At 39.2% G+C, this 23,926-nt stretch overlaps 1 protein-coding gene across 1 annotated transcript in view; it reads left to right on the forward strand.

The window, feature by feature from the left end:
• SPTBN5 (spectrin beta, non-erythrocytic 5) overlaps nt 1-23,926 on the forward strand; it is an 89,347-nt gene that overhangs the window by 25,360 nt on the left and 40,061 nt on the right. Inside the window, exons 24-33 of the mRNA XM_058027083.1 lie at nt 8-208; nt 1,241-1,357; nt 1,930-2,093; nt 3,857-3,989; nt 4,836-4,981; nt 6,162-6,276; nt 7,571-7,681; nt 8,834-9,013; nt 12,991-13,194; nt 14,448-14,597. Coding sequence (XP_057883066.1) covers nt 8-208; nt 1,241-1,357; nt 1,930-2,093; nt 3,857-3,989; nt 4,836-4,981; nt 6,162-6,276; nt 7,571-7,681; nt 8,834-9,013; nt 12,991-13,194; nt 14,448-14,597 — 1,521 coding nt within the window. The remainder of the gene's footprint in view (nt 1-7; nt 209-1,240; nt 1,358-1,929; nt 2,094-3,856; nt 3,990-4,835; nt 4,982-6,161; nt 6,277-7,570; nt 7,682-8,833; nt 9,014-12,990; nt 13,195-14,447; nt 14,598-23,926) is intronic.

Below are 23,926 nucleotides of genomic sequence, written 5' to 3' on the forward strand. Positions count from 1 at the left end.
TTCCCAGGAACTGCAGGCAGAAGTGAATGCCCACAAACAGCAAGTCCAGCGGGTCCTGGATAAAGGAAAGGCGATGATTGTAGACCAGCACCCATCAGCTCAGAAAATAAGTGAGAAATGCCAGGAGCTTCTGACTGCCTGGCAGGGCTTGGAGACATCCTCTGAGGAAAGGATGAAGCAGCTGCAGCACTCAGTTGGCTTCCAGGAGGTACAAATTAAAGCAAAGAGCTTGCACAGTAGCTGCTTCAGATGAACAAGAGAACCAAAATGTTAAAGTGAATAAAAATCCAGCTTTGCTGGGACTGGTGTTCTCTCCAGCTGCTTGAGGCCAGACTCATGGGAACAGAGGTCTGGACTGCCCAGCTGAATGCAGACCCACTCTCCACCTGCTGCCCTACAGGTTCCCTTGGGTTCTATACCCATCCCATACAGCTATGCACAGAACACACATTTCTCCCAGTAGTAGCTCCTTTCTCTGCGTCTTTACACAGTCTCAGGCTTCAACTTATTGATGTAATGAATCCTGAACTGGCCCTTCAAGCTGGAGAATTATAAAATGGAAATCAGAAAAGAGAGGATTTCTTGTGCTATCCATTCTTTACCTGTTCCACGCAACAATTTTCCAGGCAATAAAGTGATACTGAGGAACAGATACTCTCAAATACTCTCAGATACTCTCCGAACAAGTTAGGGAGTTTGACTTTATTCTTTTCAGTAGGCTTCTGGACCTTCATGCTTATTCTGTTTAAAAAAATAAAACTAAAAATGGCATGCAAATATTTATATCGGTAATCCAAATTTTCTGTCATCAGTGGGTCCTTTAGGAGTTCAGTTACTCAGGTGGTACATGCAGTTTTGTAGAAATAAACAGCATTTGCATGAAGTTCACAGCCCCAGTTAAAGTTTGTTCCATTCGATCATCTGACCTTTATTTCCTCTATATATGAACACACTTGTCAGGACTGTAGACTTTATGAAGCCTGATTCTTACAGTGATTTGAACTTCTCAGGCAGAGGAAGGAGAAATGTCCCACTGATATTATACACTTAGTTATCCTGCACTGAAGTCTTCCATCTGTGATATCTTCATCATTTTATGATTTCACAGAGAACAGTGAATTAAATAAAACATTACAGTAAGCCTTACAGTGCACCATCTATTCAGAATTTATTAGGTAAGAAAAAAATGTCATTAATGTTTTGAAAGTGGAAGCTTATTTGTTTTCTCTTTAACTGATAGTTTTTAATGAATACATCAGACCTGGAGGCTTGGATAGCAGAAAAATATCCACTCGTGACAAGCAAGGACTATGGTAAAGATGAAGATGGAACACTGAAACTCATCAAGAAACATAAGGTATTTCACTGCCTAAATTCTGTGGGCTAGCCTGATCTTTTGGTCCCTCTGCAGTCATAAAATTGTTTGTCTTATTGGTAGTTGAGTGCCCAGCCATCTACAATGTTTTGCATTGATAAATGTCTACGTATGAATAGATTGATAGAAGAGATCAGTGCAGTTTGCTAACTTGGTTGGTAAAATGTAGTTTGGGGGAAAAGGCGGATAGTGAATATTCTCATATTCCTCTGAGGCCAAATCTGACTATCTGCTTTTCAGTTTCAGCAGATGTGTGCAGAAGCCTTGTAATTTTTTCCTAAAATCGAAGATACAGATAAAGTATTAATCCAGGAATACTTTACCTAATATTCCATCAGGGAATTCTAATTGTCTTTATTCATTTAATTGGTTTGAATTTCTGTACAATTTTTTTTTTTAAATGTTGCTAGAAAATACTCTAAAATTATTCAGGTCTTGGAAATGTCCCATCCTTCCCAAAAATATTTCTTTTTCAGTCACTGCACCCTAGGCTGTTCGCAGGCAGTGGCTATCTCGGACAACTGGCTCTCAATTCACTGTTTTATCTTTGTCAGGCACTGGAGCATGAGATTGCCATTTACCAGGATTTGCTGAAAGAACTGAGTGAAAGTGCCCAAACTCTTCCTCTTGTGGGCTCTATCCAGTGCATTGAGGTTGATGCACCAAGGGAACAAGTTCATTCAAGGCTCCAGGAGCTGCAGGAGCTAGCAGCAGCAAGGTATAAACCAGAACTCCCCCTTGGGTCCTAGATTAGATTCAAAGCCCACTGAAATCCATAAAGGATATCTCCAGTTACGTCACTGGAATTTATATTCATTATATTATAAATAAGTAATTCATTATAATTATGATATTGTTCTTGTTATTAATTTTATTTTGCTTCTACATTTTATAATTAAATTATAATATCTCCTCTTTTTTCAATTATATTTAGGAAATTACTTGTTTCTATATTGTAATTCTGTGCATTTATCAGCTTTTCATTTTACTGAACATGATTTCTACAATTTATTCAAGGAGTTTCCCTACATATTAAGGATTTGATATCTACCAATTTCCTCTTTATCTTTATTCATCCTCTTGTAAAATGACTTCAGGTGCCAGATTCTGGCTTGCATTTGTGGTATTTAGAATCTGCTATCAATTGGAAAAAATATTTTAGAATGTTCCCTTAATGTTACTTTAAAATTGTTCGATTTTTACATATCATAAGAGACACAATAATGAATTCACTTATTTATGTACCCAGTGACTGTGCTAGTATAGGAAGGCTTTTATTCTTGAATGATTCTTTACTTTTAATTTCACTTTCTTTCAGTTATTATTACATTAAGATATTTACAACAGGAACAGTTGGCTTGTACAAAGGATTTTAACACTTACAGTTTTTTTTCAGAAAGAAAAAAATGTCTGAACAACTTTGATTTTTCCCCCACAAAAATTTCACTCAGAAAAGGAAGAGGATTCTGCAAGCAGAATAACAAATAAATTAATCTGAATACTAGAATAATTAAACCTAAAGAAAATGCTGGTATTTTACCTTTTATTTTTAATCTTGTTTGCAGTTGAAGAAGTAAAAGCATCTATAGAAAAACCTGTGACTGAAAATTTCAGGAAAAGAAATAATCTAGAAATATCAAAACACTTCTGTGTGTTGAACACAGAAATGTCTTCATTTTTCTAAATGTTAACCTGTGTCTTGTGGCATCTTATTGGTGCTCTGGTTTGCACCTCTCATCTGCATTCTCCTTGGGCTGGACTCTTAACAAGTTACATCTCTTGTGATGAACATTTGTGAGTCAAACTGGGAAGCCAGATTCTTCTTTTCTGCAATATTTGCACAATGGCAGGCTGATAGATGGAAAATTGATTTTTTTTTTTTTTTTTTTTTTTTTTTTTTTTTTTTTTTTTTTTTTTTTTTTTTTTTTTTTTTTGCTGTGGAAGCCCTGTAATGTCTCTGACTGAATTATAAAGTAATCTAGATCATTGGAAATATGTAACAGATTGGAGCAATTCTGCCGAACAGGCAATATGAGAATTGCATCCAAAGGCTTTCCTAGCATCTGCTTTCCTGATGCTCATTTTCACATATTTCCTTCTCATTTTCACAAGTAATTCAATTATCTTTAGAAAGACAGATCAGGACAGATCTGGAAAAAAAAAAAAGGGATTCTTTCTCATGGAAATAAAAAAACCCAGCAAAAGCAATAACAAACCCCAGGCAAAATCAAAAATAGAGCAGAAAAAGAGTTCAGATAGGCACAGTACCCTTCTGGGAAATTCAGCTCATGAGATGAGCATGACCTGTCTGACAGCTGGCATCCTACAATCATCATTTCCAAATCTGAGAAATAATCAGCTCTTTCATTACAGAGAATGAATTTTGATGGTGAGAGGTTTTGGGGATTCATTGGAACAAAGTTACTGATAGCCCCTCTCTTCTATTATTAATTATATTATCTTGTCTCCTTCCCCCAACAGAGGGAAGAAGCTCGATGAAACTCTTCTCTTGCATGAGTTTCTACAAGAATATGAAGATCTGGAAGACTGGATCACTCGGCAGAAACAAACAGCCAGCTCTAAAGACTATGGAAATGATTATGAACATGTTTTGGTGAGTTTTTTGAGTAGCAAATTAAAAAATCAAATAAACTGTATGTAGTGAGACTGTAAACAGATACTAAGATTGTCCTTGAAAACTTAAAAGATAAAGTAAGAAGTAAGTATAAATACCTGGAAGATGGTTGGGTGAAGAAAAGGGTGAAGTGGATGGGAAGGACTGAAGAACAGGCAGATTGCATCCTGTTACCATGAGGTCTGAGCTGTCTGAAACAACTGCATGCTAAAATGTCTACACCTTCAGAGAGCAAATCTTTTCTATTTTTAATAAGTAGATATTTCAGTATGGTAGCCATTTAGGATTTTTTTTCTTTTTTTTTTCTTTTTAATTGTGATTGCTGATATACAGACCTCTCACATGGCATAGAAACCAATCTAATGTCAGCCTGTTACAAATCACTGCAATGTCAGTCTGTTAGAAATCACTACAATTCACCTGTTCATCTTAACTTTTATAATATTTATTATTTATTTCAAAATAGCTTGTCTTAAACCTGAAAATCAGACTACATTATCCATTTACAGCACTGAATACGTATTTACATTCATTAAGTAAAACCACATAATTTTATAATTGAAATTCATTGCACACAGCTTATTTCTGTCCCCAGTAACCATGTTTATGCCTCCCATCTGCATCACAAACCTCATGTTTCACTAAGAGTTTGAAGCTTCTCATGGTCTTTGAAAGTAGAATCCAGTCATTCCCTGAAGTTTCTCTACCTCTAAGTATTATCAGCTTATTACATGTTTTATGGCTGTGTTCTGATGAGCAGGTATGTTTGGAAAAAGAGAGCACTCATAAGGGGTTTTCTCTTTATTCTTGTTTTCTCTTCTAAAGCAACTTTGCGCCAAATACGATGCATTCCGACATCAGTTGGAAGCAGCTGGGAGAAGAGTTGTGGCTTTCCAGCAGCTGGCAGACAACTTGCTGAGCCAAGGGTACTCTGAGTCCTGGGAAATTCGGCAGATGCAGAAACAACTGAGGTAGGAGCCTTCTGTTAGGTCTAAAATGCTTTGTCCTTTCCACCTGCTCTCAAGGAGGAGGAAGCAACAAGAAACTAGGAAGGGATAAGGCATGTCCTCCTGATTCTCTAATTGCAAACTATGTAGTTTGCTGACACAGAGTTGCTTCCAGCCTCACTTAAAAATAAACATCATACTTGCTGTTCTGGCTTCTTGTAAATTGCTTTGGAGGTGTTTCACCAGGTGAACTTCCTTTGCCCTTTGAAAGAGGATCACCAGATGAAAGGCTCAGAGTTTAGATGCTTTTTATTGCTCCTTTTTTTTTCGCGTTTGAATCCCATCACTGCACTGCAGGATAACATTGAGATGCTCTGAACTTCTTAGTTCTGGCATCAGTCCAAACTGGCCCAAAGGAGAAGTGGGTCTCAGGCAGCTGTGGTCACCACAATATAAGAGAGTTATTAAGCTATTAGAGAGTGTCCAAAGGAGGCCGTGAGGATGATGAAGGGCCTTGAGGGGAAGCTCCTCATATGAGGAGTGGCTGAGGTCACTTGGTCTGTTCAGCCTGGAGAAGACTGAGGAGAGACCTCACTGCAGTCTGCAACTTCCTTGGGAGGGAAAGAGGAGGGGTAGAGGTTGATCTCTTCTCTGTGGTGACCAATGACAGGACCAAGGAAATGGCCTGAAGCTGAGTCAAGGGAAGCTTAAGTTGGATATTAGGAAAAGGTTTTTTACCCAGAGAGTGGTTGGGCACTGGAACAGGCTCCCCAGGGATGCAGTCACATCACCCTGAGTTCAAGAAATGTTTGGACGAGGCTATCAGATGCATGGTGTGATTCTTGGGGTGTTCTGTGCAGGGCTAGGAGTTGGATTTTAATGATTCTTGTGGGTCTTTCCCAACTCAAGATATTCTGTGATTATATGCTTGGTACTCCAAGTACTGCATATAAAACCTGAAAAGTGCAATTGAGGGGGGAACTCTTAAATAGGACCATTTCTTTAAGTTCCTGGAGCAAACAGGAGGACAGAGTAGGGTAAGAGACATGCTGCCATTCAGAGAATAACTCCAACAGAATTTAAAGGCAGGAATTAAAAACTAAGCAAGAACAGGTTCTGTTTTCAGTATTTCTTTAGACATTTGGTCTCCTTTACTGCTAGTTCAAGTGTTTTACATTGTTCTTTTCCCCATTTTACCGTGAAGGAACTCTTGGGAGGAACTGTTGGAAATGACCAGATCACGAGGTGAGCAGCTGAGAGATGCTGAGGCGATTCACAAGTGTTACCAAGATCTGACAGATGCTCTGGCCCATATTGAGGTAAAAATTCATAGGAAAATCTCATATAATGCAAACTTTATTTCAGCTTTTTTTTGGTGGAATATTCTTATGATTCTCAGCACTCTTACTGCTGACTTCAAATCCTGGGTAAATCTTTGACACGTGACTGGTTACCTTATGAGATTCACTGGTGAAACAAGGTGGAGCTGGAGCTCCTGATCTGTGGGGAAAGCTGAGAAGATCAGGGTTTGCACTAAGGTGCCTCACAGTGCAATGCATACAGTGATGTAGTTTGCAGTCATCAGGCCTAAGAAACTACTGCCCCACCATGGTGGTTCTTTGTACACTGTTGTAGTTTCATGTGTGCTGAAGAACTCTCCTCTGAAAAAGGCATTTGTTTGGATTACAGTGACCATTAGCCTGGAAAGTTGTCAGGCAATCATGTGATCTGAAGCGAAAAGCTGAGCCAAAAATCTTTTCCTCTCATTCCAGTGCCCAGTACTGGCAATAATTTCAAACTGTCACAGCATGAAAACTAGGGGGAGAAGTCTCCCGAAAAAATCTTCAGCCTTTTGTTTTATCTGAACATCCTGAAGAATTTCACAGAGAAACCACATCCTTGCTGTAATGAGAGGTGTGGTTTCCCTAACGCAGATGTTTACAGGAGGCAGTGATCCAAGGGGTTCCACTGTTTGCAAGGCAACAGGGCTTTGTTTGGTTACATGTGATGAATTTTCTACTTGTTTGTGCTGGCAGAGGCTGCCCTATTCAACCGTGTTATTCCTGTTTTCTTCCCCTGTCATGAAGAGAAAATCAAACACAATATTTCACTATTCACCTTGGCTGAATTAAAAAAATGTTTACATTTTCATTTATGTAGTGGCCCCTCCATTTCTCTCATCTTTACAGTAATTTTTCTTGTGCATATATAACCAAAATTGTATCTAAAGATGGTTCACAGGAAGAATGGACTGAAACTGTTGCTTGTTAATGCTACTTTTAAGAATTCATTGTCCCTGCAGTAGGTACTCAAGACTGATTCCCAACACAAAGCCTGTAAGAAATTTTCTTGTATTGTCTGATCAAGGAAAGACACAAACCTTCATTTCTAACAGTCCATTTGAAAAGTTTAGCCATTAAGATATTTAGAAGTGAGTTACTAGAAGAGATTTTTCTGGCTTCGTTTTATCTATCATAGTTGAGTAACTCAGAATGTCCTCAAATGTGCAGCATCTGTTAGAGTACCCAATATTATTTAATGTAGGCTTGTAGTGAGTTTTGCTTGGAAACAGGAAAAAAAACCCCAAAGCTTTCTCTGATTTCTTATTTCCAGGAGAAATCCAAAAGTATTCCAGATGATGTTGCCAAGGACATGAGAGGTGTGCAAACCCAGCTCCGGAACCATGTGGCTTTGGAGCACGAGCTCTCTGGGAATGAGCAGCAGGTAATGGCAGTCATTTGTGGTCTTCAATGTGCAGCCAAAGTTCAGCTTTCCAAGAAAAGCATAATAATAATAATAATAATAATAATAATAATAATTTGGTATTGTGAACCAAATTATTACAGTCTCTCACAGAAAGCCTGGAAATCTCTAGTGATTTTCCTTCATTTTCTGGGTTTTTTTAATGTAGTCAAGGTCTGATGGCAGTGATAAGGTAGGTAATTAAAACTTATCAAATAAGGTGCATACTGACAGTAGTTCAATATGACCATTGAAGTGATTCACAGGGATATTTTTGATCATGGTTTGAAATGTAGGATTATGCCAGGCTTTGTGATATGCTTATTTTCTTCTTCAAAGGGTTCCAAGTGATTACAAGGAAAAATCCAAAATCAGTTTTATATGCAGACAAAATTAATATTGGTACAAATTGGATTGTGAGAAAAAGGATGGCGCTCACAATACAAATATGTAAATGTCATGTAAATAAATGTAAATGTTACAAATACATAAAATTTTATGAGAACCTGTACCTTGTATATGGGCGACTTGATTGGCTTCAACAAACTATTAAAACCAGCATGAGTTTTCACTCTTGTATAATATGTGTAATAGTATACAATAGTATATACAGTGTAAAACACAGCATGAGTTATACTGAGATTACTGAAGTTATCCCAGTGTTACTTATCAGTGGCCTCAAATATTTTGGCCTTGGGGTGGTAACGTTAGAATTGATCCCATCAGCTTTTCATTACTTTTAAGAGTAAAAAAGCATGAGACATGCATGAAGAGAATGTAGTCACAGTTAAGCTATATAGTCAATAAAGAAAAAATTGTTTTGCTATTACTTGCATTATAATAGTAATTATAATACTACTTTCATTGTTCATATAATAAATGATGTAGTAAAAAAGAGAAAACAAATCTGCCTCTGAAAAATCACTTGTGATGAGCCTTGACAAACACTGGATGTCACTATTACTCCATACAACAGACATTATAAAAGTTTTTGTTTAATACGAGAAGAGTTAAGTCAGAAAACGATGTATTTTCATGTACAGAAAAGATAGCCCTTATCAGAACTTCTCTAATATTAGCAGGATCTGCACGATGCTCTCGTTCTTACCCTCTTCTTTCGCCCCCTGTGCGCAGCTGCAGGAGCTGATCCACGCTGCTGACCAGGTGCTGCCCCATTGCTCCAGGAAGCAGGTGGAAGACCTGAAGGCAAAGCAGCAGGCAGTGGTGGCCAACTGGAAGGCCCTGAAGTCCAAAGTGGAGCAGCGCAGGAGGCTCCTGGAACAAGCCCACAAGCTCTATGAGTTTCAGGCACATGTAAGCGCTTCTGCCCTTTGTCCCTCTCTACTCAGGGAAGGTTGCCTGCAGTGGGTGTGAATCAGAGGTTCACTTCCAAGCTGGTAAAAGGCTGCAAGTGCTCTCTGTGTTATCAATCAAGCATTTAGTGCTCACAGATATTTAGAAAGGCATTAGAGGATAAGGGTCTTTTCTATAGGATAAGGATTTTTTTACCTTCTGTGGGAATAGAAGCTTCCATGCAGAGGTGTAAGGAATAATTGTCAGCTGTCAGAAGCAGTCACCACTTTGCAGGAGTAGCAGTAATCTTTTCAAAGTCTTTGCAATTTCCACTGAGTAAGAGTGACAAAAAGAGATGTTACTGTCCCATTTAGAATGCATAAAACTTTGTTCTCTCTCTCTCTCAGGGCATGCAATAACCCTTGGTTCACTTACCTCATGGCACGTATCAAATACAACTCACTGATTTTTGCACTAACCTCTCAAGCTGCTCAGACAGGGACACGGATATATCAGCATAGCATCAAAATCAGCAATGCACAGTTGCTTTTTCTCCAAAGAACTCAGCAGGTCACTGAGCTGTGATTTGCCATGGAATACTCTGCAAATGTCAATAGTCTCAGTGAAGGCACTTGAGCTACACCACTACAGATCGGTAGATTATTGCTGCAAGCACTGCAGGTGCTAAACCAGCGAGAGTACCCCCTTACATCATGAAAGGAGTTGCTAATGTAGATTTCAAGAATGCATTTACATTTTTTTATTCTTCAAACCGTTCCAAGTGTAACTATCGTGTCAATTCAAGATACTTCTGGTAGTTCACGTTCTGCTTCCATTTTTAGTGGGAAGCAGAGAGTGTCCAGATTATGTTGACCTGAAAAAAACTTGCTGCAAGTTTATGTTAGGGCTGTGATCTGGGATCAAGACCACAACAGAGTGTACATGGTTGGTTTTTTAACATGAGAGGCATCTGCATATTCAATTAATCCGCTTTAAGTCTAAGTGTTTAAATTAGCCTTACCTGTCTTATTTTATACAAAGAAATGTTATATAGTTAGAGATAAAGGATGTTTATGGTAGTTTGGGGGTTTTGAGGGTTTGGTTTGTTTTTCAACTGCTGCAAGTTCCATTATCATGTGCGGAACTGTTGATGGGGAAAATTAGTGTGATTCTCCTGGTGTAGGTGAAAAGTTCATTTGCCCACTGTCTTTCTAACAGTATCTAGGACTCATAGAATGAACAAGGCAATGTAGAATGTACAATTTTAGAATGTATTTTTCTATCATATATATTGGATTCTTGAAGTCTTCGGCCTGGAGGCATTTTCATCAGGAGGTGGATCTTGGTGGATTTGACCATTAAAATGTAGTCACTCAGAGTTCACTTCTTTATTGATTTACTTCATAGCTTACATCATAGATTTAGTTTTTGACTTCAGATAAAAAATGTTAAGTTGTCCCTATCCTGTGGGAGTGTTAGTCTAATTTTTATCGCTGGAATGATGCAAAGCACCTTTGGTTTGAATTTTGTCTGAAATTCTGAAGTGTGTGATGCAGCCTGTGGTCTGAATGACAAATCTATAGTTCATGTTTTGCTCTGCCAGTGTGTCCTTTGATCTTCATTACTCTTGACATCATTAAACAAAATGACAAAGCCATGTGACCATATTCTCAGTGATGTGTCTAGATGGGACTATGCCTCAGGCAAGTCCCTCTGTCCCTCTGATGTCAGGCTGATGGCAAAAAGTATTCCCAGTCCTCTCAATTTCCACCTCCTTATGTGACAGTAATTCCTGAAGAAGTGAAGAGCTGGTTCTGCAATTTGGTAAGCCTGTCTTGCTGCCCAGATGGGACAAGGCAGGATTATGCAGCCATGGCTATATAACTGTAAAAATTTCAGAAACTCTACAGTAGGTAAGAGCAGCTTTGCTGCAGAATATCTCCCAAACTACTGAAGGCAAAGAGGCAACTTTGCCTTTCCTCTTTCAGCTGCGCCAAGAGGTGCACAAATTTAATGTTAGTCATAGCTGCTCAGAGTACTTTTTCCATTATATTGTTCATTTGCCGTCCACAGGGCCTTTTCATTTAAAAATCATCCACAGATAAAGTGAAACAAGCAAACAAAAAAAATCAATTTCTATAAAATGAGAATTCTGCACCATCATCTAGTGTATCTCCTTACACCCCAGCAAGTACAATTTTAATGTGATGAAGTAGCAGAGCTGAACCTAACTGACAACACGCAGCACAGCAGAGGGCTTCAGATCTTCCACGGAACTTTGTCAGGGAAGATGAGTGTAGACACAGACTCAAAGTATTTCTGAATGATCTGGGGCCCTTACTGTGAAGTTTGTGCTAGGATCTGCACAATCAGAGTCGGGCTCTGCTCAGGAGTTTCCTGCAGACTGATGCCTACTCTATGCTTAAATATTGCTGGCAGTGGTCCAGTAACCTCTTATTGGCTCTTGACTCGTTCCACTGCATTATATATCCTGAGGCTTATGGATTTTTTCCTAATGCTTAGCTCAAAAAACTCAGGGAGTTTTAGACATTTGCAGTGCCAAGTACAATGTCAGTGTCTACAGTGACACCCAGCTGTGTGAAGGAATTAGTTCTACAAATGGAAATTATGCCAACAAGTGTGCACTACCATGGGCCCCTTTAAAAGGACCACAGTCTTTTTAAAGAGTCATTTAGTACCTGTGTTCACTGGCTTTAAAAAAGCAGTATCTTGGCTTTAAAGGCTAAAGTCAAGACTCCAGATTGGCCAGTTTCAATTTTGTGGTGCTTTTCTGAATTTTTTTCCTGGCTGTCTTTACAAGATTTTCATTATAGGAACACAAATCTATGGGTAGAATGGAGCAGCCGAGAATCTATTTCCATTACATATTTTCCTTCAGTGAAAAAGCCAGCAACCATTTAAAAGATAAACAAAAAATTTATTTTCTGCAATAAAAGAGAATTTTTCTTCAGCACTTCCTATAAATAACAGTACTTTAAAATAAATTTTATAAACCTGAAAGACCATTTACTACCTAAAAATTGAATAAACTAATCCAGACATAGCTAAACTATAACCAACTTTAATCACCATAGATAATCCCTTGTATATCCCTCACAGTCCTAGTTTTTACCTACTGACATAAGAGCAAAACTCCTCCTGCAGATTCAAATAAGATGCCTAAAGTAAGAGACTGTTGAAGTATAGAATCAAATGGAGAAAAAGACATACAGAGAACAACAAATTATTTTTACTTGTAAAATTTTCTTCAATCACAATTTTAAAATAAAGCTCAGGGATTTGTTTTAGCATTTTTATGCTCATAATTGCTTCACACATTTTGAGTTATTGCAAGTATATTTATTGGTTCATCAGATTTTGAAAGTAAGCTAGCATGGCATACTTGTTCCTCCCAATCTCAGTCCTATACTTCTACATACATAATATGCTTATGCAATTTATTCTGACCTGTGATTTACCCTTTTCCCACTTCTATTAGAGTGCATTTGTTTTTTTCCTGAAAATTCCCACTCTCATTTTAGAATATGTGCATAATCTAATTTTCCAATAGGCTTGTATAAGCAGAAGTTTTCACAGAAATGTAAGATGACCTAACAATGACCATATAAACATAGGTTTATCCTTTATGAGGGAATAACATCAGAAAATACTTTAATAAAGATGGATTAAAGGGCAATAAATGATATCCTGCTGCCACTGATATGATATGACAGTTTGATCATCATCATAAATATCATCATATTTATGATTATGATACTATAAATCATGTAACACAGTATATAGGAATTCCTGTAGTCGTGTTGTCCATCGTTATAAAATTCATAGAAATACTGCAAGCACTAATGAAATATTTTATTTATCTATTATTTTATTACCTATTATTCACTTAAAGTTGAAGAGTCAGCCTTAGATTTTTTCCTACCTGCTAACCTGAGTTTGAGCCCTAACCTGAATTTTCATATTTTCTGGGGTTCCAGGTGTGGGACTATTTCTTATGGACAGCAGAAATCATAAGGGGAATGAGAGCCAAGGAGTCTATCCGGGACATATCTACCAGCAGCCTGAGACTCACCCAGCACCAGCAGCTGCTGGCAGAGATCGAGGCACGGGAGGAGAAGTACAGCCACGTTGTACAGCTAGGACAGTCCCTCTTGCAAGATGAGGAGATGCCATCAAAAGAGGTAATTGAAACTCCTCTGAGCTCAGTCACGCATATTCAGCACTGCACCCCAAGGTAGTGTGATTCTGTGTTTTATCACACTGTGAGATACAAGTCACACACTCACTTGTCCCTGTGCATGACCTACATTTGCCTCGGTATGTGACCTATCTTGGGCACAAAAACATCTGCTTCATTTCTAACTCCAGCAGCAGGTGTGTAGAGGCGTTTCCTAAAGGCCCCCTGCAGCAAATCTCGACTTTTTCAAGAATTTCATCATGTTCTGAGCCACAGAATCAACTCTACAAACTTCCCAAACCCGATTTTCAAACAGTGCTATACTTTGTATTACAGTGGTATACCCACGCCAGGACAGTCTGGACAAAATCCTGTCAACCAAAGAATGAAAACACTCAAACGTATGGAGAGAGTTTAAAGATTGATTGAAACATTTTCTGTAGAAAAACATTACACTAGAAAATACACTAGTAAAATACACTCCCTGGAAATGAAAGATTTAAATCAAAATGTCAGTTTACTCAAGACAAATCACTTCTAAGATTCTCACAGCATTTATTTCTTTTCCAGTACCTACCAGCTCATTTCTCCCCTGATAATTCATTGACATGTCTGTTGAATACCTTCAGAAAAATGCAGAGTTTGTGCAAGTTACTCTCCCATCTCACCAAGCTATTTCCTGAAAATTTGCTGAATATGAATTGCACTGTATGACTATGGTAGCTAGAAATCTTGCTGACTTTAAAGTCCTTTGCCTGTAGAAAAAGGCAGGAAAAAAATCATTCATAGAAGGCATGTGGATATACAGTGTTAGAGAGCTGAATAAAGTCTAGCCTTGTGGCATGAATTCACTGACTAGAAAATTATGCTATGTTGATAATCGTTATTTTAATATCTATCATATAAAAGTTTGAAGTGCTATAATAGCACTCTTAATGCTTAAAGATAATGAAGAATTAGGATCTGATGCTAGAAGTCACACTTGAGAAACAGTTACCTTTCTTTGCTTTTGGTTTGGACTGCTATATATGCTCTAAGCACTTCTCCATTGCAGAAATGAGGCACCTTTGATTATCTCTGTGCCCAAACAGAAGTGCTAGAACTTGTTCTAGTTGTTTGGGGTTTTTTTCTGTTTAATAATTTTCTGCCATTTAAAGGCATTATCCACCACTCCACTTAATCCTCTCTTCTGTCAACTTACCCGGATCATGGGATATAAAGACCAACACAAGTTTTTAACTGGGTTTTTTTTTTCAGATTCAGCAGAAGCTACAGGCTTTGTTGGAAGAGAAGAAAAATGTATACAATGCATGGAGAGAGAAGAAGGAGTGGCTGGAGAAAACACACCAAGAACAAATGTTCTACAAGGATTGGGATCACCTTGACATGCTCCTGAACTCACAGGAGGTGAGCAAATTATAAACTTGAAACAAGCAGCTAAAACCTTCAAGCATGTAAACTCTTTCAAACTAAAAATGCCACTAGTGTTCACCTACAGCTTGAAATCCCTGTGCCTGTGTACAGAAAAGACAGTCTCTTTTATGGGTATTGTTTGTGTTGTAGTATCACTTGGAGACTGTAGCAATGTGCAAGAAGCCTTCCTTTCTCATTGGGGCTGAGGTGTGGAACAGAAACAAGTAGATGATCCTTACCTGAAAGATAATTCACTGCAAATACACCTAAGAGGGAACATATGAGCATCACAACAGAAGAGGGAGACAAGAGTCCAATATTAGTCCACTTTACAAACAGATCTCAGCTTGCCAGCTGCTTAACCACTGACAAATTTGGTAGGATTCAAAGAGAAAGGAAATTGTAAAGAGGGTTTGAAGGGATTTTTCTTTGCCGGTGTTGCTGGAATTCTCACCTCAGGCTGAGAGTTATGCTGGGAAAATGCAGCTGGAGGGAAATGGATGTCAGCAGTGTGAGATAATACAGGAAGTGAATCGACTTCTCAGTTCTGCAAGGGCATTGATAGGAGTGTGTAGAACAACAATGAAAGGAGCATTAACTTCTGTTTGATGCAGTTGAGAAAAATGAGCTAGTGAAAAAGGCCGTCTCATGAAAAAAAAAGAGGGCAGATATAATCAGTGCAAAGAGACAGAAGGTTGTTCTTATTATCTTATTTTGCAGCTCTTGAAATAGATATTTTTTCAGCATTCTTGAATTATGTTTTGTCTTCCTTGCACTTTCTTTGATTCGTGTAACTATTTCAAAAGGTTCCATTTTGAGGTCTGGCATTTGCTATTACAAAACTGAGTGCAGCCACTCTGAAAATTCATGAATTGATAGATTGCTGCAATTGTGCTGAGACTTGGCATACAAACCACATCAATGGGTTGCAGGTTGCCAAACTGAAGGATTGGTGCAATGCTGGAGGAGGTTGCACCTCTGGGTCATTTTTCATTAAGGAAAACTAATTCTTAATTCTCCAAGACCACTGAAAGCAAAATATAATGGCTCTTATTTTGCACTGAGCTCGACTTTCCACCAGTGCTTTCCACTGGCACTAAATACTGGCACTAAATCCTTTTGGAAACTGACTCTGAGCTGTGCCATGCAGTGATACTTAACCCTTTGGAGTACATGGGCCTGGAGATTTCTGCTACTCCTTCCTTGAAGGAAATGCATGTCTATATAATTCTTCATAATTGGTTCTTTTAGAAAATGTGACCTGCATTCTGGATTTTGTAGCGTGAAGCAGAGAGTTTCACCTAGGTGTAAGATATTACATAATTCTGACCACTATTTGTTGCTTATATAGCAAATGACATGATTTGCATTATCTACCTCAATTCCCTACCAAGCAGTGATACATCATTGTTAAGCTCCTGCATGAGAGCTTATCAGGGAGAATGTAAACACTACAAAAGTTTGGCCACTGTATTTTTTTTCTCTTTTCATTAAATGGATATCAGCCAACACACAGAGGCACTATCACTACAGCATCTGCTTTGCTCTGTGTAATGCAGGGGTAAATGTGTGGGAAGCTACTGTGGATAGGTGATTTTTTTGCTCCTCAGTTGTGACTCCTGGTTGCAAAAGTCTGTATTACTCATACATGAAACGATATGAAAGGATAATGCACCTGGCATTTCTGGTATGGCCCCAGCACTTTCTCTAGAGGTCAGTGGCACTTCACATTATTTCTGTGTTCAGATGAATTTGCCATTGCCATAGGTTGTGACGTAGAGTGCCACAAGAGGGCTGGTGTTCATCAGAAGCTAGGCAAATTCTCCTGGTGGGATCAGAAAGCAGAAGTTTCTTCAGCCAAACCTGAAGAAAGCCTGAGAATGAAGATTGTGACCTTGAGGACCACGAAGAGCAGTTCTGTTATCAGAATCTTTTTCCCACAGTATCCTCTCTATGAACTTCAAAGGAGCCTGGTGCTCAGTTTTTCGCACTGACACTAAGCATCCAGAAGGTGGAAACAGTAAAGTGAGGATGCTTGGCTGTCCCTTGCAACAGCTGTCAAGCTGTCTTTTGCAGCTGCTGCCATCTGCCATGTAGATCAGAATAAACAATTTGACAGCGGAGTGATGTTCCTTAGTCACTACTTGTATTTCACTTTTCTGCAGTTGAAGAACTCTTGGAAGAGAAATCTATTTCTTTTGGATTGAACTCTGTTACTACTATATAGAGTTAAAATGTGGTTGCATAGTGATACAGACCAGCAGGATGATAGGAAAGCAGTTTTATTCAAACATGTTTTTAAAAAAGAACTCAGCCAGGACTTCAGCTGAAGAATCTCAAACCATTTTCCCAATAGGAATTTCATAATTTGCTGCTTTCAGAAAGAACAAAAGCAAACACGCATTCAAAAAGGATTCCTATCAGGCAAACAAATAGAAGCAATCTCTCCACCCTTTTCGTTTCTTCTGACTTTTGTGTTTGAGTTAAGGCTGTTATGTGCATTTCACTTCTTATGTCTGCAAAACATCTGTGTAAGAAAGCATGCCATAACTTTTCAATCCTGTTTTGGCCGTACTTCATATGCCATAGACCAGAAGCAAGAAACAGGCGAAGGAAGAAGGTAACAGAGGAGTATTTTAAACTAAGAATTATTACTAAGAATTGCTCTTTCATTCGCTGTCTGTGCCACTGTGACAGGTTTGACTTTAAGCCAGCATCTTATATTACATCCAAGTTACTTAAGCCTTCAAAACATTTCTGCAGAATATCATCTACCATTGTTCTGTGCTAAAGAAAATAGAGTACATGTGAACAAAATTAGGCAAAATCAATTTTTAATTTTTTTATTGTTGTTAATTCAGTTGCGCCATCAAATGGAACTTCTGTAGGAATCTCTTGTAAGAGTTGCAAACTGAGATCTTGTCATGCAGAGTGCAGACAATTAACAGCTGAAAAAGGGAAAGAAAGAAAAATATTTTTTTTACTTTGAGCAGAAACTGTGTCCAATACTCTCTACTCTGTTCTGATCTTTTCACAGCAGCAGATCCACTGCTCAGGTTAGCTGGTTTTTTTTTCCCCACAGATGAAATAACAGCGAGTTTGCAGGCTGTCTCTGGCAGGCACTTTTGGCTCCCTCCTACTCTGTCTGCAGTCTCACTGTCAGAACACTCAGGGAGCAGAGCCGTGTGCTCCGTAATTTATCTTTCAGCCCATCCCACACTCATATTGCTTTGCAGACATGACAAGAGGTGGTAGCAGTTTTAGAAGAGCTGAGATTTTTTATTTTGAATGTGGATTTTTTTTGTTCGCATTTTTCTTCCTGGAGAATGTTTATTCATCTCCCATTCCTTTGCTTCAGAGGAAGAATGGAAATTTCCAGTGCCAAAGGAAAAAGGATTAGGACTTGGTTTTAAGCACAGGGGGGAAGGCAAGCTCTGTGGATTTGAATTGTGCATCATTTAGGACTAAGCTTCAGAATGTCATACAGGGACCATTGCTGCAAACCTTCATCTGCAACCTACATCTCCACTGTGGAAGTCCTGCTCTCTTCCTGTAGAACGACCCCACCTCCTGCTTTTGAATCTGCCGTGCAGGACAAGCCTTTTCAAAAGATGCCAGTGCCAGCTTGGCATCCTCCCGCTGGTCAATCAGTTGCCAAGCTTGCTCCAGGAAATGCCATCTCACCACCTAGCAGTGTGTCTTACTGCTCAAGGCTAGATGTCATCCTGGCACACACAGACCAGAGGAAAGGCTTTGGGAGCACTAGTCCCTGTGTCAGTCCTTCTGATGAGACATCCATATGTTCCAGTGCTAGCAAGGATCCTTGGGACCATGGATATGAGAGGTCTGGCACTCAGTCAACATCTGCATCTTACAAGCAATATTCAAAAAGAGAAAAAAGTGTTCATCGTATTTCCCCTGGAACCAGTGATCCCTTGAAGCTTGCTCTGTCTTTGCCCTCAGATGTTCTTTCCTGCAAAGCTCCATCAAGCTGGACATCACACCTAAATGTTGATCTGTCTGCTCTTCCATCTGCTTCTGTGCTCCACACCAAAAATCTGCAGTCAGCCCCGGAACCTTGTGATTCACTGCCACGCCAACAACATTGCTGTAGCCAGTGCAATGTCCAAATGTCAGACCTCCACACTTCAATGAAGTTTTACATTTCAACGTGCAGCTTGATGATAAAGCCTTTTCGAGCAGGTTCCCATGGAAGCAGTCATGCTCATTCAAGTCTGCTCATGCCACAATTAGAGAAGGTGCCTGGAACTCCCTCTGGTCTTTCAACACGATCCCAGAAACCAAAACAAGGTTTCCCTTCAGGTGGGTCTCCAGCTCTGCAAATCACAAGATTTCATGTGACTTCCTCCAAGCATCGTGGCCTTCCCCAGCAGGCTTTATCCAGAGACATATGGCTGTCCCCAGCTGTGCTGACTGGAAGAGAAAATTCAGCTAGCAGGAATGAGATCGTGAGCAAGGATTTAAGTCCAGAGCTGATTGTCTTTCAGAATTACCCCTCGTCTAGGCCAGAGTTTAGGAAGACTCCATGTGATGGTCTAACACCTGCTCACCACAAGGTTTCCAAAATCACCTTGATACTTGCCACTCCTTGGACTGCTATGCCTATCCAGGTGGTAAGAGAATTTAGAAGAAGCCCAAATCCAACAATCTTTATCAAAACTCATGATTCAGATAGAGCTGGCCCACCCTTTCACCCTGTGGAGATTCGGGCTGGCCTCTCTCTTTCAGTAAACCCTGTTTGCTGCTCAGGATTGCTTTCTAGCCACTGGACAAGATCTGGTTTCAAGCCTTCCCAGGAAACATGCACTGTAAAAAGTGTATGTCCTGACAACCTTGTGACAAAAATTCCAGCTCCCACCACAGCTTCAACTCACAGAGACACAGCGCGCCCGGGGTCTCCATCTATTGCCGTCAACATTGCATCCTTTGGAACTGGGAGGAGAGTGGTGAAGATTTGCATTCCGTTCTAGGAACATTTGCAAACAGAAGATCTAAGCTGTGTTTACCCAAGCCATATGAATTGCTTTTTGTATGCATCCATGCCATGTTCCAACTCCTTAGAGATGACTTGCAAGACAAGAAAGCCACGTGTGTTCTGCTGTCACCAAGGCTGCAGCTACAGATTGATCCAGCTGAGTGAAGATAAGGACTCTGCTCTAATCGAGCACTTAACAAGAGTTTCATTTTAACCATTTGAGTGCTGCTGTCAACACAGCATGCAACTGCTTACAGGCATGATTGGGCCGTAGTGCTCAGCACTTTGAAGACTCAAGATTCTAGAACCAAGAGCTGGTTTTCTTCTCTGCTAGGTTGGACTTGATGATCTCAAAGGTCTTTTCCAACCTAGTCAATTCTGTAATTCTGCAGTCAGTCTGGGACCTGGGAAAAAATCCTCAGTGTAGTTTTTCTTAGTTCTTTTCTGCTTCACTGTTTTCATTTCCTTACTTGTCAAATTATGCTGTATTTCTAAATGGTTAATTCCTGGGTTTGTAACTTTAAAAGCAAGGCTTGTTTTCAAAAACCAAAGCATTTAAGTATGTAGCAAGAAATCACTTTTTTCCCTTATTAGAAAAGGAGAGGTACCACCCTTTCCTGAGGGAAAAGAAACAAAGATAATTTAATATCCACAGCACGTCAAATTTGGATATCCCACCAAAGTTTCCAGCCGTGAAACTATGGGGAGTTTCAGAGGAATTTAGCCTGCTTTCAGACAAGTGTTTCATAAGTAAATATTTAAATGATGATGTTGTATGGGTGTAAGATTCTGGTATAACACCTAATACTTACAGGGTAGGGATCGATACTGCAAATTTTGAAGAAGGAGGAAATAGGTGTGAGGAAGCAACTAGGGCAGTTATCAGAAAAAACAGCAGTTTTATCTCTGTGTTTTCCCATATATATTTCCAATATCAGATAACTATATTCTTATGCCCAGGAGACAGCATGCAGTAGGGGGAGGGAAAGAAATTTTAAATACATTCAACATTAGAATTTTGCATATAAATGGTGAGGACAGATGCCAATGATGTCACCATGGTAGAAAAAATGTATGTTTTCTTTTTATAAGCAACTTTAGTATCATTTATTCCTCTTGTAATAGTATGATACCTTCTTACAACTTTTACTGAAATTAAGCATAGTAAAACATTTTTGCGAACCTTATATATTCATGGTATCAAGAACATTTACTTATTTGCTAAAGCAAATTTCAGATTATTTTCATTAGTGTTTTTAGTATTTACTTTTATGAGAATTAAGTCAAACCACACCTTATTCTTCTCTGTCTTGGAAGATAGTTTGGACTTGCTTACATGCTTTAAGTGAAGGTTTTTAAAACTGATAACAATTCAGACTTCTAGTACATGGTTAGAGCAGAATGATTTTCTGTGGTTTTCCAGCAATCTCAGCAGCAAGCCCATGACAGGCAGTGAGAGGCAAAATCTGTGGAGCTTGTTATACTTGGAAGAGAAAAAGCAGAAGAAGGAAGTGGATTTGCACAAATACCTAAAATATATTTTATTCTAGAGAAATAAAAACTGCTCTTCTTGGAATAAAAATTTATTTTGGGGCTGTGTCATTTTCCAGTGCATATAAATGTGAAATTGTGGCATCCAATTTCAAGTTGGAACATAGTTAATGACTGAAATGTTTCATTCAGTGTTTCTCCAAAAGCTAGAGCTGGCAGATGCGGTCACCTAACTATGTAAATAGCATTGGTTTATTTAAAATTACTTTTTTCTTAATTGGACTTTGTTTTTAATTCTGCATTAACTTGTACAAAAAATGCAGCAGCTATGCAATGAACTCAGAAATAAGGAAAAGCTCCAGAAACAAGGAAAGCTCCATGGTTTACAATGTTAGTAACTTGAAAATTTATTCCAGAAAATGTCAGAAATCTCAAAAACCATTTTGTGGTTTTAAGCATCTTTGGAAGTCTTCACTTAAAAACAAATCTGTTTTATAGTGAGTGGCTGAGTCTTTTGTGCTTTTTGTGTCTGAATATTAAATTCCCAATGATGAGCCATGATGCCTAACAGACACAAACTTGACAGAAAGTTTATACCTGCTGTACTCTGTGGGAGACCTCAGTACGTTACCTGAGGAGAGCTATGCAGTGTTTTGTATTTGAAATCAAAGTGTCTCATTCAGAGCAGGAGTTAGGAGACCTGTCTAAAAGTGAGCCAAAATGTTACTGGTGACAGGCCAGCATTGTGGCATGGGAGCCAATTTTTATTCTGCTTTCAGGCTGGTATAACAATTGCTTGAAACCTTGTGGTTCTGATTATAGCAATGGCTGTTGTAAGATTTCTGTGTAAAATACAAATGGAATTTTTTTTTGCCTCAGCAGCTCTCCAGGCAGCAGCACTGTTGGTGCTGCAGGGGCTGCTCTCCTCTGAGCACTTTGCCATTTCCTACCCTGCAATGTGTGCAGCCGCTTCCCTTTCGCAGCAATTTTCTTTCTGGGCACCAGTTTTCCTACTCAGTGTCACAGCCTTGGTTGCCAGGAGCATTTGCACAGACTTTGCTTGGGGGACTTAGTCCAAAGCTTTCAGTAGTCAGGAGGACCTTTTCTCAGTGCTGTAACATCCAAAGGAATTGAGCTTTGAATGCCAAGTGTCATTTGTGCTCAGTGGATTTCAGTGGGAGCAAGGCACTGAGCTCTCTGATGGCAGCTGCTCATGAGTCACCACCCCACACCCCTGCTCTCAGATGTCTCTGTTCTCTCTCTCTAAGGAAAATAACCATCTTTACCAGTAGCTGCTTCTTGCCTTTTCCTTCCATCAGAGGTATACAAGCAGGAAAACTAATAGCTGACCTTTTCTTCAGGTATCAGTTTCACTGCTAACAGCTACAAAATAAAAGTCTTGGAGATAAATCTTTTTTGACCAGAAATGGTAGATAAGCCACAAAATGTATCAAGAAGTGGGAGTATTTTTAAAGCAAGGTTTAAAAACCCAAAATACATGATGTTCAGGGCTAAGCCTCAGAGAGGTTTCCAGATGGGAGCAGGGGTCCATCCAGGGCATTTTACTGCAGTCAGACCCTGGCAAGTAGGTGTGGATTACCCTGCACATGTGTTCAAACTTAGGAAGCTTCTCCTACAGAAGATGCTCTGTGGGGTTAAGCAGTTGTCCAGAGAATGAACATCATGGCTGGTTTTCTAAAACACCTTACAAAGAACATCTTTTCCCTCTTACAAAAATCCACCCTCTTAGACTGCTACAGGATTGTGATGCTTTGCAAAGCAAGAGTGAGCTCTCTAAATTGTTTTTGTTCCTGTGCACATCTGTGGCTTAAAAGCACAGATTTACCCATGTCCTTTACTAGCCATTTTCCAAAACATTTAGCATTTGTTTAGCAGACTGATTATTCTGTTTCCTTCCTGCCTCTTGATTCTTTCACACTGTATCACTGATCTCAAATACTTCTTCCATCTCTGTTAATTGCACTTTACCCAGGCAAAGTTACTGACTGGAATTTCTCACCCTCGTTTAAATACTTGTGATTCCATGAGCTCAAAAATTGGATTACACATTACACACTGCTGATAAATGCCATCACTCACAGCATGCTGATTTCCCAAAGTCTGTCCAGCCACAGACACTTCAGTGTGAACCTTATCTATGAGTAGTCCTTGCTCATGTCCCATCAGAGCCTGTAATTGGGGATTTTATCCTGCTGTTGTCTCATCACTGAAGAAAAAGCCTGTGGGCAATTCCATCCAATGAAAAAGAATAAATTCCTGTCAACCTGCAGAAAAGCATAATTTTTCTTGATAATTGATAACTGTATTTATTCTTTTGCATTTGGCAAAACTGAGTATGACAGAATGTATGGGACAAGTAATTGGGCATTCATTTTTCTTAACACCAGAACAGAGTAAGGGAGCAATGCAATGCCTTTGAAACATGTGTGAATTAGTTGGAAAAGGCGCACACTTGCACAGTGTTAAAAGGTGCAGAGGTCAGATTCTTTAAAACCACATTTATTATTTGTTATTTTGAATGCATCAGACTGGCAGAACAGACAGTAAAAAATATTAATGCAGATAGGTTGGAAGGATGGCCTGAGAAAGTGACAGGTGCCATGCACTTGATACAGGTGCCAGCTACGACATTTTTTCAGGAAGGATCAGCTGCATAAATACAGGATGGGGACAAGCTGGTCTGACAGCACTTCTGAAAAGTTTCTGGAAGCTCATAGCAAATTGCAAGGTGAACTTGAGTTCGTGGTGTTGTATAAAACACAAGCACTATATGCAGATACCTGCTGAAGATTGCAGCTTGAAAGTCACTCTGTTG

Source organism: Melospiza georgiana, chromosome 6, assembly GCF_028018845.1.
Source record: "Melospiza georgiana isolate bMelGeo1 chromosome 6, bMelGeo1.pri, whole genome shotgun sequence".
NCBI lineage: Eukaryota > Metazoa > Chordata > Aves > Passeriformes > Passerellidae > Melospiza > Melospiza georgiana.